The sequence below is a fragment of the Coccinella septempunctata genome, chromosome 2 (assembly GCF_907165205.1).
Source record: "Coccinella septempunctata chromosome 2, icCocSept1.1, whole genome shotgun sequence".
Lineage (NCBI taxonomy): Eukaryota > Metazoa > Arthropoda > Insecta > Coleoptera > Coccinellidae > Coccinella > Coccinella septempunctata.
Window position 1 is genome coordinate 21,579,963 of NC_058190.1, and position 21,440 is coordinate 21,601,402.

At 34.7% G+C, this 21,440-nt stretch overlaps 1 protein-coding gene and 1 long non-coding RNA gene across 3 annotated transcripts; both read left to right on the forward strand.

Moving 5' to 3' along the window:
• The first annotated feature begins 2,891 nt into the window (after positions 1–2,891).
• On the forward strand, positions 2,892–3,357 carry LOC123307523. Its single transcript, XR_006536983.1, has 2 exons — positions 2,892–3,067; positions 3,121–3,357. It is a non-coding gene; the product is annotated as an uncharacterized LOC123307523 (long non-coding RNA).
• A 9,937-nt stretch (positions 3,358–13,294) lies between these two features.
• On the forward strand, positions 13,295–21,335 carry LOC123308712. Of its 2 annotated transcripts, XM_044891485.1 has the most exons (3): positions 13,295–13,409; positions 13,464–13,556; positions 13,629–21,335. In XM_044891485.1, the coding sequence occupies exon 3, from the start codon at positions 13,696–13,698 to the stop codon at positions 20,740–20,742; it is 7,047 nt and encodes a 2,348-aa protein (XP_044747420.1). In that variant the 5' UTR covers positions 13,295–13,409; positions 13,464–13,556; positions 13,629–13,695; the 3' UTR covers positions 20,743–21,335. The 2 variants fall into 2 exon arrangements, with proteins under 2 accessions (XP_044747420.1, XP_044747421.1); XM_044891486.1 differs by having other exon boundaries at positions 13,339–13,556.
• The last annotated feature ends 105 nt before the right edge of the window (positions 21,336–21,440 follow it).

Here is a 21,440-nt window from a genome sequence, read left to right on the forward strand (position 1 = left end):
GACAGACTTATATCCCGTCATAAGGATAAAATCTGCAGTAAAGTCAAAGAAATAAGAGTTCGTCATGAAACTATGACCAGCTTGGATAAAAATTTATTAATAGAATGTGAAGATGGATGGAAAATACCTTCAAATACATCTAAAGAAAACCTACTTTATTCGAAAAACAGACAGCGATTGCCAAAAATGCCAACTCAAATGTACATTGTGTAACATCTGCATACATGAATATATCTGCTCTTGTATTGATTCACATAGTTTCTGCTTCAAGGAAAGAAAATCTACTTGGGGATGGAGGACCAAACTGTCAAACTGATACTAGTGAGTGGTTTAACATAATTGTAGCAATATGATATAATGCCATTGAAGATTGAGAATAGTTATTTCATATCACATGTTGCATAGGAAGGAGTCAACTATCAAGGTAATATGAAAATATTTCATTATTGGGTTTAGGACATTTAGCACATCCTTTTTTTCTATTTCTATTTTTTTCACAAAGCTTGTTATGGATATTTATGTATTATGTTTGGGTGCTTGTAGGAAATATTGTCCTTATAATAGCATGGTGTATATTATCTATAGATATTCTTTCGAAAGGGAGAAATAGCAACTTCTACAATCTTGAAACAATAAAGCAGGTATAAAGAAATGGCAACAAGAAGCAGATCGTAGAACCTGTTCCAGATCTCGGTGTAAGCAGAGGAAAATTTTATTGGGGTTCTATACATATATCTTTAATGATACAGGAAAAAAAGAGATAAAAACTATTTGAGTGCACTCCTCTGTTATTATACTTCAAAGTAGTGGTTAATTTTTCTGTATCCCCTGTTTTAGACAGTAGTAGGTGAAGGAGTGTGAAGACACAAAAGAGAAGAATTTAATTCAAAATGAAGTTGATAGGAAAATAGACTTGAAGAGGTCCGTAGAGAAGGAGATATCAGGAACAAAATTGCGAGACATTTGAGGGACATACATTCTCCTACCAAACTTCAAGTTATTAAAAATATTTTAGCTCCGCTTTCACCTACACTCGCAGCTGTAGATTCTAATAATTCCGTACCTTCTACAAGTAGAATTCTACATTATATGAAAATTGTTCCACAGAGATCACTGTTTTCAACCAGAAATGAAAAATCAAAGAAAAAAAATCATTCTCCTTAATCTGTGTAGAATACAGTACCTGTTTCAATAAACTATTTAAAATTTTCTTTGACGTATCATTGATCCCAATTCCATAGAATCCCTTTCTGAATTAAGGTTTATTGTTACTTCATTATACCATCCCCTGGAATAAATACTTACAGAAAGATTCAATTCACAAGCTGGAAAAATTTTGCTAATGATGATAGGTCGTTATTTTAACCTCAGCGGAAGATGGAGCTTTTCTACTCAACTGAGGAACATAACATATATTTATTCTCATAATTATAACATAAGAATGCTATTTTGCAATTACAAAGTAGTTGCACATCATTCCTCATTAATATTGATATCTCTGAAAGTATTTATATTTAACCATGATAACGTATATTATTTGAAATAAAATGTATCCTTTGCCAATCCAATGATGATTGAGGAAGAGAACCTGAGCCTAATCTTGTTTACCTGCCTATTCCTATTAAACAACATAAAATTGGAAACGGTTCGAAATATTATCAAAGAGTTGTTACTCTTTTGGTTTTTAAACCAAAGAGGAACTCTTTGATTAAACCTTTTAATTTGCCCGCGCTGCCGACCATAGAATATGATTACAAATATTTGTCGGACACTCTGTGTTCTGGGTTCATTTGTAAGGCACAAGAAATAGACGCTAGTCTCTTTGGACCACAGAGGTTGCGTTCACAAACTAACTCAAAGCAAGCTCTGAGTAAGCTCTGATTACCCGAAGCGTTCACAAACGTACTCCTCAGAGTATGCTCTCTGAGCATGACCATACTCATACTCTACTCTCGGAGTAAGTTTAAGGACACACCCAGAACTATGGAGGGTACCCTCCATACCCAGAACACTCATAGTATATAGGGTCCATGTACTACGTCAAGTAAAAATATGAATTAATGAGTATCTAGACGATCAAATGGAAAAGTATCTGTGTAGATAGTGAAATAATGAATCCTCAATGCAAAATCATCTTTATCTATAACAAACTCACAAATATAAAGGAGTGTAAAAAAACGGTATTTTAAAAGGCACGGTTACTAATAACTTTTAATATTACAGATCTTCCTTTAAACAAAGCAATGGTATTTTCAATTCGTGTCGTTTCAGAGAGTAGAAAATTGAAATGCTTCTCCTTGGCCTTGAATTTCCACTATCACTACTGATATAAAAATTTTTGCTGCTCATTATTTGAGAAACATGAAGCTTAGATCCCAACTGGTGAAAGATATATGTGTGAATTTGAATTCATATTCCATGTCTCTTTCCATCAGATTCAGATTATCAGATGTTCATCGATATGGACACATAAACCAATGTTCGCAGGGATAAACAAGTCCTTCTATCAATTGGTACTTTCCATAAAAGTATTTATCTTCTCCTTGTTGAAACATATTTTGATATGGTTTCTCTTTCCTTATTCCTCTAACCTCAATTTATTAATTTATTTGGAAATCCATTAATCGAACAAATCAGACAGAACTGCTAGTTTGACACCTTCCAATAAATGTCATCAGTAACTATGACGTCACACATAACCATAACCATAGTAAGCTGTGGTTACAGCGCCAAAATTCGCCTTTTGTCGTATCTACGCATTGAACTAAAGAAAGTTCAATGTATCTACGACTTTTGTCTTGTCTCAGAGATATAGAAGAACATATCTCTGTCTTGCATTGAACTAAAGTGTCTTGTCCAAAGATATTACATGTGTAATATCTTTGGTCTTGTCTATGTCTGGGACTGACAGTGACGCTAGTGACAGACACACTTTCTTTTATGGTTTTTATCCATGGATGTCTCTGGTTATTACCTTTCTATGACCGATATTTTTGTTACCTAATCTCTAATCTCTTGACTTACATAAATTGAAATTTGGGTATAGCGAAATTTGTTTCAATTACAGGTAATATTACAGTTGGTAATCGTTTTGTGATAATAACTCATTTTTCTCTACAGCTATGTTGTCGTTAGCAAGAATTGCCACAAGAAATCTTTCTCAAATCAAGAATTACCATACTTCGACCTTACCCCCAAAGCATAGGGTGGGATTAGCCCATAAAGCTGTTCATATGGCTTTGTTTGCAGGATCAATGCTGAGTGTTCCCATATATGTATGTGTGAATTTCAAAAATTACAGAGGATCTTAATTTATATTCAATTGATGTGTTGTAGTAATATATCTCTTGATAGTTACTTGTAGTTTTTTCTTAGCATGATCTCAAAAGTGTTGCAGATTTAATTGTGCGTGTGAAAGTATAACGAATAAAAGTTGAGTTAACAGAAGTAAAGCATTTACAATATTACTATCGATCTGTATAAATCACAATCCAGTGAACCTCAGAAATGGAGATTTCCAAATTCCTCAAACGTTACAAATTTAGAAGAGTGCTACGAAAAAGCTTTATTATGTTTCTACTTGAAATAGACATTGGCTGTCTAGAGCACTATCGAAAATGCTGATTCTTACCCATATTATGTTCAATTTACTATTACATTGAAAAGTTTGGAGATTTTTCAATTATCTTAGGTGATAACACAGTGAAAAACAACCTTAAACCAAGATTCATCTTAAGATTTCTACTGGACAAAACATCTAAGCCAAGATTTATGAATTGAACGGAAATGTCAAAATTAATCCAGAAACTGAGCAACCTGGCCCTAGGGAACTACAAAGGTATAACTCTTCACAATCATTATCAGTAGGTTATGTGGAATTCACCTAGGACCATTATTATGTTCTTGAGTTTCTCAGTACAATTTGTTTTATATATACAGGGTGTCCCAAAACTAGCGAATCAAACGTCACACCACCGTTGAGTAGATCAAAGATTGACACCAACATTAGTTGAGCGAAAATGTACCGTTTCCAAAAAACCCTAACCTGAAATTGCCGATTTTCGGTCTATTTTTCTTATCACAGGGCCAATTTGTGATCAAGGACAGCGTTTTTCTCCCATATTATCACACCTTTAGAGGGAGTTTATTATGAGTAATAAAAATTATGTAGAAAAAACAATCGTTTTAATTTACATTTACTTGGGTTTCGATTAACTACTTGAAATAATTTTAATTAGGTGTGATAAAACAATAATCTTGGATTAATATGATTTAAAATCTCTATCCTTTGTCACAAACTGACCCTGTGATTGAAAAAAATAGTTCGAAAATCGGCAACTTTAGGTATTTTAATAAAATTCTGATTATTTTGGAAACGGTACATTTTCGCTGAACTAATATTGGTGTCATTCAATAGTATTTGGTCTAATCTATCGTGGTGTGACGTTTGATTCGCTGGTTTTGGGACACCCCGTATATATGTTACCTGCGAAGCAAGGCATTTTATACAATGCCCAGGCAATGTATAGAATATCTTGGTCTTCTAGGCAATGTATAAAATAATACGAATAATGCGTTTGTCCTCTTTCCATTTCATACTTTATTAAAATGAAGTCACTAAATACAGTGTCTTCATTAAAATAAAGTCACTTGTACTGTCCTGCTTTTAAAATACCTTGCGCTGGTCAGAGTGATGCTTGTAGAATTCTTTTTACTTCGAAGATACTTACGAATGACAGCACTTTAAAGACACCTAACGGTCGAAATTACCTCGGCATACAAGCTACCACAAAACAATTTATTGGAAGAAGAGATAAACAACATGTTGGAAGGAACAAACCCGAAAATCTGCATCGGAGATTTCAACTTCAACTGTAAATCCACATTATGGAATAGCAGAACAGAGAATAGAAATGGCAAAAAACTCAAGGATTTCGCCGAAAAACAAAATGCCATAGTGATTGAACCAGAGTTACCGACATATCTTGCTTGTGGTATAGGAATACCAGATATAATAGATATCGCGATATTGAAAAATATAACTCAAGAATTCTTGATTGAAACGGTTGTAGAGCTATGGCTCTAGGGCGCAGTAGAGAGAAGGAAAAAGAGCTTAGAGAAATCCTCTCCTTAGAACAGCAACAATTGCATATTATATTATACAGGTATGTATTTTACGTAGCTACGACAACAGGTTCAACTGGCGAGAGAAAATCTCATGTGAAATGCACACATGGAATCAGTTACATCTACAGCTGCATTCACAATCAATTCGCGGGCGATGATAGTTTGCAACTTGCAAGAAATTTTGTCTTGAATTTTATTGTGAATGGTGCACTTCGGCCCGTGAATTGATTGTGAATGTAGCTTTAAGCTACCAACTCCTTAATGATGACTCTTAACCGATATTTCAGATGAATTACTTTCAGCATACAATATAGTTCTGAATTGGGTAGGGTTCAGACGGTTGTGGGAAGGATTAGACTCAGATACAAGGGCATCCGGCCTGAAGGGTTAGAAACGCAGATACAACGGTATCCGGCCTCAAGGGTGAGAGACGCAGATACAAGGGCATCCGGCCTCAGAAATCGACGCAGATACAACGGTATCCGGCCTCAAGGGTGAGACACGCAGCTGCAAGGGCATCCGGACTCAGAAATTGACGCAGATACAACGGTATCGCCGGCCTTCAGGATTCTAGGAAGGGCAAAATCCACAAAAGTTGTATGTTTGTCCAGTAACACAAATATTAATTATTTCCGCTCTTGGCTATCACGTTCAAATATGTCGTGTATTGACCAAATCCACCAGTGAAGAGAAAAATAATGATAATAAAAGAAAAGGAAAAATTATAATTAAGGGTCCTTAATGCAATTACACTGTTTACCTTGTTGGTCGTAACCATAGACTTAAAATAACATGGACTCCGCCTGTGAGAGAGAAGTCGGTAGGTTGAATAAGATAGAGAGTTTGTGGGCTCTCTACACAAAAAAAAATCAACCACAACCGCGCAAGTGTAGTTGAAGACGGTATAAAAATCATCGCGTCAACTGTAGATGATTTAAGAAAAATCTCAAAATTCTTCGAGTAGCATGGTAAAGAATTTTTTACCTACCAAATGGAGGAGGAGAAGAAGATATATGCCATCCTCAGGCATTTACCAATCGACGCTGATCTTGCGTTGATTAAGAACGACCTGATATTCCAGGGAATATCGGACGCTGAGGTGTGCAGAATGACATCGAACAAGACGAAGAAGGGAAGAAGCCCATATACCTCTCTACCTGGTTAAAACCCAGAAAAAGGAAATCTTCGAAGTGAAGCGACTCTACAATCTCTGTTTTGTGGTTGAACACAAAAAGAGGCCTGAAAGTCCAAGCCAGTAGTTCAGGTGCCAAAGGTACGAACATGCTCAGAAAGCCATAGCAGCAATGACTGCCCACTCGCCAGAAACGGTGAAGAGAGAATGCCACATGCGTCTAATGTGGAGAAGCGGCTATCTACAAAGGATGTAGGGAGTTCAAGCTGGTGACCAGAAAGAAGAATTCCCAAAAACCAGCTGAACAGAAAAAGCCGGTAACAAAAACAACAACTACTGTTCAAAAAATTCAGGAAGTAGTGAAGGCCAAACCTGCAGAACAGGAAAAGAAAAGGGAGACTCCAAAACCGGTTCAGAAAAAAGTAGAACAGAAGAAGCTTCCAATGAAACAGGATTTGAACAGTCAACAGGAGAAGAAAAAGATATCTGAATCAGCCGATGATTTAGATATCTTCACGGAAAAAAATTTCAACAAGATAATGTTGAAAATTGAGAGGGAAATGGAGAAAAAACTTCAAGCATTATTCAGTATACTGAATTAATGGACCGTACAGATATTAGGAAGAAATCGCTCAAGATAATCTCGTGGAACATAAACGGGATCAACACTCGGAAAGCCGAGATAGAAGAAATAATATCAGAGAGACAACCTGATATTATAGCCCTAGAGGAAACAAGAATAAACTGGAACAGATGACTGAATTTCATGAATTATGAAACATATAGATGCGACAGAATTACAAACACCGGAGGAGGAGTAGTAATATTGGTGAGAACAGATTTGAAACACTACTTCAAAAGTCGATCCGACGAAACACAAGGAGAAACAGAAGCAGTGACGATTGTTGCCGAATTAAATCGACAAAGAGTCGAAATTACCTCGGCATACAAGCTACCACAAAACAATTTATTGGAAGAAGAGATAAACAACATGTTGGAAGGAACAAACCCGAAAATCTGCATCGGAGATTTCAACTTCAACTGTAAATCCCCATTATGGAATAGCAGAACAGAGAATAGAAATGGCAAAAAACTCAAGGATTTCGCCGAAAAACAAAATGCCATAGTGATTGAACCAGAGTTACCGACATATCTTGCTTTTGGTATAGGAATACCAGATATAATAGACATCGCGATATTGAAAAATATAACTCAAGAATTCTTGATTGAAACTTTGGAAGATGGAACCTCAAACCACAATCCCGTGGAATTGACAATTGGAGAAGAAAACAAGAAAAAAACTGATGGAAATCAGTGGCGGCTCGTGGTCATGAGAGCTGAGGAGGCTAATAGTTTTCGTGGAGTGTTGGAACAAACTCTTATCAGTCAATAAAGTATACTTCTTCAACATAATGAAAAGTTGTCAGTTCTAAGATTAATTTTGAATGCAAGAGGATGCTATATGCTCCTTTGACTTGTTATGCCTTTCGATAGTTCGCGGTAAATTTTTCAAATTTGAAAACCCCGTTTTGATCCATGAAGTATATTCTGTTTGATGAGAAAATAGTAAATATGGCCAGCAAAATAATTTTTCCCGTTTGATCGATCCAGTTAACCAATCACATTTATCGTACCAAACAACACTGAAACTTCTATTCTGACGATTTTCGGTAAACTTTAGTGTAGGTCTTGTAAAGGTTTTAACAACGTGTACAGTTAATTCTCAATATTCAATTCCATTTTATTTTTTGATCCGTATCAGTACTTACCCCTAACGCCCTAACAAAACAACCTATCTTAACAAGAATATATCACAAATTTCCCGAAGTTCCAGTTCTCCACGAAGTCGTTACATTCAAATTGAAAATTGAAATCATAACAACTACCGCCGGACAACGCCCCTACCGTCGGAGATCAAGCGAATATAGTCGAAGTCGAAGACGAAAGAATCAATGGAGAACAGGGGAGCTGTGCCTCCTCTGGTACATTTTACCATAGCCGTCTTTAAGGACAGCCTGGTTCACGATTAAAATGCAACGTCGCAGTAGGGCCGACTCTATCATGTCCTTGATACGCATGACGCTTGTAATTCGTAAGTTTAGTTGGTGAATAACCGCGTCGGCGTGAAGTTTTTGAAACAAGTAGTGTAAAACTTGTGAAATCTTGTGGCTTTTCAGTTTTTTCGTTTTGTGATACATTATAGTGAAGAGTGTAAGTAGTGTTATAGTGCATTTTGTATTGGATTACCTTTTTAACCGTAAGCACATAGCCTTATGAACTTCCGTGAAGAAGCCATTTTCAATCATGGTCAAGAAATATTGTGTACCTTCTTGTAAAAGTAATTATTTCTTAACCCGGAAAGACGGTTATGTGAGTTGCTTTGGTTTCCTCAAAAATGAAGAAAGAAAGCTTTTATGGCTCAAATATATCCCTCGAAAAAATTTCGTTCCCACCGTTCATAGTGGGGTTTGTGAAAAACATTTTGAAGAGTCCGATATATAATCAGACATGATAAGCATTTACAGCCGGATGGTTCATTCAAACTCATATCATTAAGATGTCCAAAATTAACAGAAAACGCGGTTCCAAAAATGTTTCCAAATTGTCAAGCTTATCTTTCAAAACCAGTTTATAAAAAAAGAACAGATCCACAGTCTAGAAGGAATACAATTTTAAGTAGGAACAATGATGAAATCGAGGCTTTTTCAAATTCCGATAAATAAGATTTTGATGATCTAATTAATAATTATTTCATGTTTGAGAATATAATGTTATGCTTAAGAATAGAATATGTTATGTTTGAGTATATGTTGTATTTAAAAATGATGTTATGTTTGAGAATATTTTGTTCAGTTGATTGTTGATAGTTTATTGAGTTGATTGTGAAAAATGTGCAATTGAACTTGTTCAACCCAATATATCGATTCATTTCTGCAATATGTTCACATTCCTATATACATGTCCCGTTCACTAGCTCCTTCAAGTATTTCATGATCGGTTTTATATCTTCGTTTACACAATTTTATGGCAAGAGAAACCCCTACACTCCCGTGGTTCTTGCTGAACTATAAATTGAAAAACAAATATCATTTGCCTATAATAAAATGAAAATCATTTCATTTGATTTGAAAATCATTTCAGGAATATTTTCCGAATTCAATTCTTGTGCAAACTATTTTCTCCGCTATAAATTAAATTTATTGAATAAGTAGAGCATCATACTATATTCTGTCAAGTTTTCCATCAAAAAAACATTTCAATAACCATTTAATAACGTTTATAGGATTCGGAAACGCAAGCATACAGCGCTACGTACTAAACTAAAGTCGGCCCACCAAGTTGGCCAATCTGCTGCGTTGTCAGATTGTGTTCCAGGCTTTCTCTATAGACGGCTGTGATTTTACGGGCGAATATGGTACAGTAAGTCAGCTGAATTCTTGTTCGGCTAGTATGTGAGTCCAGAGAACGTATGCGTGAGTTACACTATCAACGGAGGCAGCAGGCCCAACAGCCTCCGTCCGAATAGGCAGTACTAGGAAATATTCACATTCGACGCGGCGGACGCGTACGCAGCCGGTGGATTGTATGATTGTTATGCTGGATTTTTATGAGCGGAGGACCGAAAAATTAACTAATTTTTATCTGAATATCTAGTTCAGGTGTTCGGAAAATTTATATAGAAATTACTTTCTGAAAATGAGGACATGCGCGAAGTTAATGTATTTAAGCTCTAAGCTTTATGAGGAGGCTTAGCCTCCCTTGCCTCCTCTGACGAGCCGCCCTTGATGGAAATAAGATAATATACCAATTGGGTTAAATACAGCCATTTAATACAATCGGAAATAACAGAAATTTCAACAATAAGCACTCCAGAGGATCTGGAATGTGAGGTTGATAAACTGGAAGAGATTATATTGAAAGCTTACGAAAAAAGCACGAAAAGAGTTAAGAGACCATCACCAAGTCATCCGCATGGCGATACGCCTAAAGAAGTAAAAGATCTTATACGAGAAAATCGAAGACTCAGAAGAATATATCGGATGAATAAAAATGATCTGAATAGAAGGAACCTCAACCGCCATAGCCAAGTTCTGCAAAATGCCCTGAAAGATCTAAGAACATGCATATGGAACAAAAGGGTTCAAGAACTGAATACAATCGATCATTCTGCATGGAGAATGCAAAAAAGCCTACGAGGAGAAAAGACTAAAATTCTCCTACACGGAGAAAGGGGAATGGCGTATACCAATACTGATAAGGCAGATGCATTGGCGGACTCGATCGAACGAGAATCGAGAATAAATTACAGGATAGACGACGATAATGAAGATTTGGAAGAACTGGTTGAAGAAAATGATGAAGAACTGGATGAATTACCAGCGTCTGCTGAAATAGACAAACCAACATCGCCAAACGAAATCAGGAAAATAATTAGAAGTTTGAAGAAGAGGAAAGCTCCCGGAAGCGATAAAATAACGAATGTTATGTTAAAGAAATTACCTAGAAAAGGCATAGCCGCTCTAACAAATATGGCGAATGGAATTATGAGGACAGAGGACAGAACACTACCCAGAAAAATGGAAAACAGCGGAAGTCATAGTGTTCAATAAACCATTCAAAGAGAAGAAGTTCCCACAAACTACAGACCGATAAGTCTACTGTCGGCGTTAGAAAAAGTAGTAGAAAGAATTATAGCCCCGAGGCTAAATGAGGAAACCGAAAATCTGAAACTAATACCAGTTCGGATTCAGAGGAGAGCATTCAACAGAGCAACAATTAGGCTCACAGAATACATTACAGAGGGATTCCAAAATAAACAAGCTACAGGTCTTGTTTTACTAGGCGTCGCCAGGGCATTCGACAGAGTTCATGAAGGATTAATATATAAGATGAGATGTGCTGGATATTCGATCAAAATATGCAAGTTGATCAGGAATTATCTCAAAAATAGAAGATTTTACGTGAAAGTGGAAGGACGACAATTCTCCACAAGAGATATAGAGGGTGGAGTACCCCAAGGATCAGTACTTGGGTCACTTCTGTACAACATATACATTCACGATATTCCGAAGAATCCAAGAACCATGCTAACGTTATATGCTGACGACACAGGCATAGCAACTCGACACCGCAACCCAGAAGTAATAAAACGAGTTCCACAAGAAACGATTGACGAACAGATTCATATAGGATACACACATAAATCCCAGCACGATAGTGTTCGAGAAGAAAACCGACTAAGAGATGAACGGTTTGTAGGCAAATGCCCGGAACCAATATTCAAGGAGCAGTTAAGGGTTTTTAGTGGGTCTCGAGCTCAGGAGAGTAAGAATCCCCACACTTGTTCCCCCTCAGGAGAGGGTGGTTCGTCTGACTTGCAGATTTTTCCCCTGCTAAACCAAAAAAGAAATGTTGTGATCTCTTCACGACCACCAATCAGAGAACACCTGAGAAGAATATGTAAGCAGCTCCCATTGTCCCCAGCTAACATGTCGAAAACGGTAAATGGTATATTTTCTTAGTGTTGCTGAGGATGATGGAACCTGCGGATGATAATATTTGTATATTGTCCATAATTTTTGAAGAAATAATTTTCAAGTGTTCATTTTAAACAAGAAGAGAGTGTCCTCTGTGTTTTGACTTGGGTGGTACCTAAGATGTCTAAAACTCTGGTGTATTCACTGATTCGATATTGTTTTTAATTTCGTGGGGATATCGGACCAGTTTCGTTTTTCCCACTGTAGGTAGCGCTGTTTAGAATTTGACAGAGCATTGTCAATTGATATTTGAAAATAATTTGAATACTTTCCTACGACTAACGAATATGTTGTATTCATAAGCGATTATTTGTGTGTGAAAATGTATTAGTTTCGAGAAAGGCGTGTAGAACATTCATTTATTCAGCATTTCTTTCAGTAAGTTCAGTTTTCTGTACGGACAGCTAAGAATTCGGTGTTGTTGGAATTTGAGGCAGAACCAAATCAGATGAACGAACATTCGGGACGGATATAGCTTTATGGCAACTTCAGCAATATTTCAAAGAAACTGTATTGAAAATACATAATGTGAATTGTGAGCATGTATTGAGAATCAGAAATACATAAATGTATTAGAGTCTGTTCTTCAAATATTCTTCCTGAGTAGATATAGTGAAAATTACCTTTCTATCAACTGAATATATTGGATATTTGACCAATCAATTGTGTTTTATTAAAATCATATTGAATTACCCCCCTCACGAATTCAAGTTGTCAAACGGAAATTATCTTGAAGAAGAACAGTAAATACTCCTTTGAACCCTTATTCGGTAGTGTTGAAATGTTGACAAATTTGTTTTTACAACGAAAATTGAACTGTAAATCACAAATATTCCTTAACAGCTGACAAAATGGGCCAGTTCATATTTTGCACTCGTTGATCGATATTCGATATCAACGCTAAACAAAATAAAACGAGAGAGTATCTTGGACTTCCTTTGATAGAACAAGGATAGAACGAAGCAAATGACATGGTGGCGCCGCCACGAAACTGATCCCATATCCCCGATTTTCTGAAATGTTGATGCTTGCAAAAAGTGACAAGTGCTCACACCAGTGTTTTAGACATCTTAGTGGTACCCATTGAACTAAAGAAGTTAGTTCAATGGTGGTACCGTAGATAGAGGAAGGGGAAGATAACGTAAACAACAAGAAAAGTGTGTCCAACATCTCTATGTTTTTGTTGACATTTACTGTGCATCTATTCCATGTTTGTTTACGTTTACCCCAATATTTGAATGTTTATTATCGTATTTGTGTTCGATGTAATAGTGTTTCGTGCGTTTTAAGACTTGAATATAAAGAATTTCGGTGTTGACATGCCAGGAAATTGTGTAATTTGTGGAAAATATGCCGAAAACGATAGATTCGGATTGGGGTAAACGTAAACAAAAACAAGTTGATGTTGGACACAGAGAGCTCTCCTTCGTAGCTGCGCAATGCGGTATCTTCTCTTTCCTCTATCTACGGGTGGTACCGGACGTGTCTCTGGTGCGAGCCTAACCTAAAAGTTTACGTGCGTTCACGCCCATAAAGTAAGTCGAAGTGAACTAATAACCCACGGGCTTCTCAGAATACTTTTACCAGACATTACCAAATTATTAGACAACTAGGTAAAGTGAGGCATTTTCTGTACTAAAAATTTATTTTAGTATTTTGTATTTAAGCCTTGATAAAGGGGAAAGACGTCACCGAAACGTTGGCATATGGAACAATCACTACTTTTCTACTCTCATTGCCTATTCTCTAAAACCGAAAAGGTATGCATAAAAATTATTTGCATTGCCAAATTTATATATTATAGCATATAACTAAATCTAATATAATCTTAGGTCTTTATATCAAATGGGCAGAGGGATTTATGCTAAAAGTTGAACATTCAATAAATTACTCAAACAAATGAAAGCTGATTCAGAAATATTGGGAGAAATAAAATATGTAAAGCAGCAAAATTCACAAATCTGCTTCAAAGGCTCAGATGATAATCCAGAATTGCCAGAGAATTTTGAGGTAGGACAAGCAATTGGTGGGGGAGATTGTTTTTTTGACTCAGTTACACAAGGACTTGAACAATTGAAGCCCAAAATCGACTTTAGTGTACAAATATTAAGAAACGTTTGTAGAAGGCTTGCTATAGATAATCAGCAGTTAAGGAATAAAGTTATTAGAGATGCTAAAAACAATTACGATCCTACAGTAGTACTTCCAGATCCTAGTATTAGTGATGATGAATTGTGGAATGCTTATTTGGCTGGTATTGAATACACCGGTGAAGATATAAAGATACTGCACTCTAATAATCCAAGTTTATATGAATCAATAACCAGCTTAAAGTATGGAAGTACACTACAAGCTCCTATATGGGGAAGGCCTGATATTGAGGGCCAATTAATTTGCAATGAGTATCATATTAAGCTGCATATCATTGAAAAATCGCCACGTGTAGGGTATTTAAATCAGGTTATAGATGGATCAGTATCTAGATCTGTAGATAGTGTAGATTACAATGATATAAACACTATCCACATAATAAACAAAGAAAATGCACATTTCGAGCCAATACTACGTACTCGAGAAATTCAACACAATAAGCAACAATCTCCTGACTCTTCTGACTATGATGACGAGATAACACCTGAAGAAGAACTAATTAATACTATAAAGAGTAATGATTCAGAGGAAGAAAAGCTACTAAAGATCACAAGGCTTTTTGAAAAGGAAACGAACCTAGATATCAATTTCCAATACAAAGATAATGACACACCTTTGCATATTGCTATTCGTGAAGGTGAGCTTGAAGTTATTAAATTACTTGTACAAAAAGGAGCAAAGGTTAATGATTATAGTGTGAGGAACAAAAGAAATAGAACTCCACTGGATACTGCCAAGCATCTCGAAAGACAAGATATTGTGCAAATATTAAAACCACATATTCAGTCAAACCTACAAGCTTCTGCTCAGCAACCATCAACTCTACAAAAAAGAATTAGAACTAGTTCTGAAGAAGATAAACCAGAAGACAGTAATCCGAAAAAGCTAAAAACTTCTAGTCATGATCACCAATTTCTGGATATTGATGTAGAATCTAAATCATGGCCTTCAAGTCCAAAAAGACCAAAACTTTCTACTTTCAGTAATTCACAACAGAGCTCAGATATACAAAAAAATAGAAAACCTGCAGGCCTACTTACATCTTATCATGGAATTGCTTACCAAGTGCAGTGGATGATGGTAATTGCACTTGAAGTTCAAGAGAGATTAAATGGTGAAAAAGGAGGTGCTTTTAAGTTTAGAACAATAGATTTTAAGACAGAAGATCCTGATGCTGGAAAGTTTGATGATTTGGTTTGGAGAAATGAAACTGATCAGCCAGGTTCATATGAGTATAATTTTTTACAAGCTAAACATAAATTAAATAAAGAAGAAAAAATTACTCCACGGGATCTACTCAAGTCCAAAGAAAAGGAAGACTCTTCAAGTTCAAATAAAAAAGATAAGCGTCCTTTTGCCTTAGAGAAATACTTTCTTTCTTACAGAGATGAAATACATCAGAATTATAATGATGGTAAAATAAATAAACTGATTATCGCTACGAATATTGATTTTGATAATGATTTGAAACAAAGTAGCTTTGATCTACTAGAAAATAATATTCCGATTTTGGATTTTATAGAAGGTAAGGAACCCGAGAATTTGAGATTTAGAGATGATTCTCCTATAAAAAAAGAGGTGATTACACAATTAGAAAGGAAATACGATTCAATTAGGCTGGTAGAAGAGTTACTACAGTATATACTAAAAAAAGAGCCTGTAACGGAGGAAAGTCCTCTGGGTTCTTATTTTTATGATCTTATAGAGAATGGTATAATTGATATATCTGGCAAGTTTCATTCTATCTTTATAGATAATGATAATAGATTATCTGAGAAAGCTAAAAGATTTAGAGAGATCTTATTAGAGTTAGGATTTAAAAATAAAAAAGAAAACTCGAGCAATAATTTTGATATATCAGAACTTTTTGACTTTGCTAAAGAAATTACATTACTAATTAAAGGAAGTGGTGAAGATATAATCAAGATTGAAAGACGTAAGGAAATAATTAAAAATAATATTGATAAATTAGCTAATTATGTGCTGGTTGAAGATGAACAAAATAAAGTTACATTTAGTAGAGTATTCTGGGAAGAGGCTGATGAAAAACTTCCTATCAATTTAAATGATTTTAGGAGTCTATTAAAAAATAATTTCATAAATTCAAAGTTAATAGATGAAAATGAAAATGGTTCACAAATTTACGAAAAGCTGAGGAAATATCGTTTCACAATTACACCAAAAAGTGAAGATACAAAAAAAGAATTTACAACCTGCAAAGAAAAGTTAATAAGCGAGAAAGTTTTTTGGGAAGCTATGGGAAGTTTTGATAAATTTAAAATTAAGCCTGATAAAATAGAAATGATTAGGTTGGCAAAAGACCATAAAAGTTTATCAAGAGAGGGTATAATTTTAGAAGGGAAAAAATTTAATGATAGCTTCAAAGAAGGAAAAGAGGATAATTTATCTGAGAAAGCTAAAAGATTTCGAGAGTTCTTATTAGAGTTAGGATTTAAAAATAAAAAAGAACACCCAAGCAATAATTTTGATATTTCGAAACCTTTTGACTTTGCTAAACAAATTGCATTACTAATTAAAAAAAGTGATGGAGATATAATCAAGATTGAAAGACGTAAGGAAATAATTAAAAATAATACTGATAAATTAGCTAATTATGTCCTTGTTGAAGATGAACAAAATAAAGTTAGATTTAGTAGAGTTTTCTGGGAAGAGGCTGATGAAAAACTTCCTGGCAATTTAAATGATTTTAGGAGTGAACTAAAAGCTAATTTTATGAAGTCCAAGTTGATAGATAAAAATGACAATAGTTCACAAATTTACGAAAAGCTAAGGGAATATCGTTTCACAATTACAGGAAAAAGTAAAGATACAAAAAAAGAATTTACAACCTGCAAAGAAAGGTTAATAAGCGAGAAAGCTTTTTGGGAGGGTATGGAGAATGGTGATATTGAAAGTAATATTAATGAAATCTTACCTCTTAATAAAAACTTACCAGAGAAAAGCTTAAATGATATAAAGGATGAGATAGAGGGTTTTTTTGAACGTTTAACATTTGTTGTTAATTATTCCCAGGAGACATTAGATAAATTTATCAAAAAAAAATGTTCTTGGTTTGTAGGATTTGAAACTGATTATATCGCATATGAGTTTCAAGCAAGAATAGCTAATGCTCTAAACTTGGAAGCAAAAGAATTTATTTCAACTGCTGAAGAGGTTGGTAATTTTTTTGAAGAAGCAAAAGACAAGCTTAATAGCTTAGTACTAATAGGTCCTACACTACTATATAAAAATCGGATTGAAGAATATGGTATTGAATTTCAAGAGAGCTGTATAAAGGAGCTTTTTGAATATACGGATAATAAAGATAATGAAAAAAGCTATGACTTCTTGGATTCAGATAAGAAAGTTTTAAGCCTTGTTACTGAGCAAAATGATTTAACCGCTATTAAAGTTTATCAAGCAATAGGTCAATACCAAGACGAGGGCGAATATATTTTCATGGGATTGAGCTCTATTTTACTAATCAAAGAACATGTATTGAGTGCTTTTGGAGAACGTGATTTACTGATAATTGAATGCGACTATACAAATAAAGATGTAGCAGGATTATATAGGTCTCTTGGAAGTAAACTTAATGGTAACAAGAAAATCATCTTAATTACTAAAGAGAACGATCACCCAGCTAATGAGTTCAAATCTGCTTTAAGAGATAAATATCAAGAAAAAATAGATGATAAGAATAGCTTGACTGATCTTACTGACGACTCACAACAAAAACTTCTGAAGAAACGAAAAGTTATATTTCAAGGAGAAGAGGTAAGTTTAGGTACATTAGTAGATGATAGGTCAAAACATCTAATAGATGGAGAAGTATTATCTAAGCTTATTAATCATGAGAAGATAAAGATAGGTAAAGCACTCATAGATTCAAAGTATGAGGATGTTAAGGATTATTATATTCCTCGAACATTTAATCGCCAAGTAAAGATCAAAGAAGTAAAGTCTGAGTTTTTTGTGACTTATAGCGAGAAATTTGATAAATCGGAACTTCAAGAAGATCAAGACATAGTATTAATTTCTGATACAGGTAAGGGTTTTAAGGATTTATGTAAGAATAACGAAAAACATAATATTCATTGGCTCAAACTGAACAGAGGTGATTTGATATGGCAGAAATCTTATGGTGCTTTATCTAAGTTACGTGATTTAATAGATACAAATGAACGAGCTATTCAGAAGTATAAACCAGAGAAAATTACAGATATAAAAGACAGAGTAGTCATTATTTCTGCTGAACCTGGTATGGGTAAGTCTACTGTACTGAATCCTTTAGCATTAAGGATGGATTCTTTATGGGTTATAAGGATTAATTTGTTAGATTATTCAAATGTATTAAAAATAGAAACAGAGAAGAAAACAAAACTCAACGAGGCAGAAGCTATAAAATTCCTATACAGGACTGTAGGTTTTCAACTCTTTCAAAAGGAAAAAGAAGAAACAACAGAAAAGAGGAAAAAAAGGGAACAAATGATAGAAAAGGTTCTCAGTGTTATAACTGTAAAAGACAGTAAAGTCGGTTTGGAAGGTGCAGGGAAAGAAATTAAGGGTCTTGAATTATTAGAAATAGGACTATTTAATAATTTTTGTAATCAGGGCAGGATTATTTTACTGTTTGATGGACTTGATGAGATTAGCCCTATCTATACAGAGAAAGTTATTGAGTTACTGCAAGTTCTAAAAAATTCTAAAGTAGAAAAGCTTTGGATAACTACTCGTCCTTATAATTTCATTCAAGAAAAACTAGAAAATCAACTTAGTGTATTTTCATATTCATTAGAGCCACTCCTTCCCGAAGAACAGAAAGGTTTTTTAAGGAAATTTTGGAAAGCAAAGTTGAAACTTAATGAATTAGATGAGCAACGCTCAGAAGTTTTTATTGATGAACTACTAGATAAACTTCCTAGATCCGTAGATGATAAAGATTTTCTGAGTATACCGCTACACTCATTTATGGTTGCTGAAGTTTTCAAAGATAAGTTCGAAGATTTTTATTATTCTAATGAGCAGGAGCTTTCTTATGAAAATAAAAGGAAAATTGAAGAGCAGGATTTGGTTACTTTATATGGGAGATTTATTCACATAAAGTTTTATGAAATTCGCTTTGGAGAAAAGAAGCCTGGTATGAATATTGACGATCCAGATATGAAAGGGTTGATTGAGAATAAACACCAGGAACTTATAGCAGATCATATGAAATTAGCTTTATATGAAATATTCGACAAAAATGAAGTGGAGAAATTGATTTCTCGGGAAGAAATGAGGAAAGTATCCGAATTGATTGACAAGATAAGACTAGGGAACGAAAAAACAGGTTTGATTGAACGAGTTATTGATAGTAAGCCTAGATTCATTCATCGTACTTTTGCAGAATATTTTGCATCAAGATTAATTTACGAAAGGCTTGACTACTCTAAAAAATTAAAACAAGAAATATGGAAATTTTTCCTAGACCATATTCTTATTGACGACAAGTACAATGTAATTCGTAAGTTTATTGATTGTCAATTAACAGATAGTAAATTATTTGGATTGAAAATAGGTAACACAGTAGAGAAATCATTAGAAGAAAAAAGTTATAAAAGAAAAATAACACAGATACATGTAGCTGCAAAAGAAGGATTATTAGAAACTATTAAGTTTTTGCTGAATATTCTACCAAACGGTGATTATATTCATGCTAAAGATATTATGGGTTCTACGCCATTACACTGTGCAGTAAGAAATGGTCATTTGGAGATTATAGAACTTCTATTAGAGAGAGGTGCTGATGTTAACGATAAAACAGAAATGGCTTTTACGCCATTACACTCAGCAGTTGAAGGACTCAAAATTGGTCATGAGAAGGTTGTGAAGCTCCTATTAGAAAAAGGTGCTGATATTTATGCTAAAACTGAAAATGATCAAACGCCATTAGAACGTTTAGAACAGTTTAAACTTTATGAAGCTTTTAATAAATTCTGTGAAGATACAAAAGTTCCTGATCTTAAACATGACATAATAAGCGTATACAACACAGACGCAATCATGAGGTTTCATGCAAATGAGAAAGTAAAGGAGGAATATGAGTCACGTATTTTTGTGCCTTCTGAGATTATTTTAAAATCAACTCGGGAATTGTTTACTATTATAATAAGTCAAAAGTTAGATAAAGGGCAGAAAATTAAGCAGTTTAAAGATTTAATAAGAAAAAAAGGTGGAGTTGTTGGTGCTACCTATGATGGTAATACGCTATTGCATTTTGCTGCTTTCAAAGGTTATTCGGAGATTATTGAGGAAGTGATAGCACGTGCAAAACAAAATAATCCTGATCGGTTGAGTAACTTTATTAATGCTAAAGTAAATACTAAAAGTAATAAAGCAACAGCACTTCATCTAGCAGCAGTCTTTGGTCATGAAGAGGTTGTTCAAACTTTATTGAAAGTAGATGGTATAAATATTAATGCTAAGGACAATCAAGGTCATACACCCATTGAGCTCTGTTATGAATTACGACTCTTAGCAGGAGTTGATATAAGTGATCATTTTGAGATAATCAACTTAGTTTACGATTATGGTCATATATATAAATATATGGTAGATGAGCTTAGCCCCTCAATTGACGAAGCTTTTGATTTACTTGTAAAATATTCAAGGGTTAGTATCGAACTAGAGGAAACACTGTTAGGGAAGGCTAATAGCAATAGTTATTCTAATATTATCGGTTCACTTATCGACCATAATGCTGATATTGATTCAAACCTTGAGGGAATATCTAGTCTATTCGAGGTTGTGTAGAGTAGACAACTTGAGCTCTCGCTTTAGCGACAAGAAGGAATGACTTTATATTTCACTGTTATTTCGACTTCCAAAGAATAAACTTGCTTCCTGCAAATATCTGGTTTTTTTTAAAACGTGATTGAAGGGAGAAAAAAAAGTAATTGGCGACGAGGATGGGATGTTACTAGTGAAAACCCAAAAATCGAAGTACAACGTTGATCTCTGAACAGAAAAAACCGACTACATGCAGATTTGAGGAAAATCTGAAATCCATTTCTTAGAGTAGCATCCAACGAACGAGCAATCTCAAGTGCGACGTTAAGTTCGAAAAAAACACCCTGTACGAGATTCCAACACAAGTGCACTGTACGAAACCAGCCCAGAAGCGAATCCCAAGACGGTGAACCAACTCCGACTGGAACGACACAGCACAAAACAACCCTCAACGACTCTCTGTGGAGTTTGGAGTTAGCATCCCAAGCACCAGGTTCCAAAACACCAGTCAAAAAACAGAAGTAAGTGGAGCATCAGATAACAATCCCAGTTTACCTATCCCTGGTCCAAAATTCAATTTTAATTTTTTTTTTCATTAAAATCATTTCCATTGATAATTTTATTTTATTTTTCCTTTCAAACATCACTAAAAATTGATTCATTAGTTGATCAATTCGATTCACTGAAAATCGGTTTTCCGAAAAGAAAAACCAATATGACCA

Bases quoted from the DNA above. Each gene is read 5' to 3' on its own strand.
- LOC123308712 (XM_044891485.1), top strand. From the start codon at position 13,696: ATGAAAGCTGATTCAGAAATATTGGGAGAAATAAAATATGTAAAGCAG.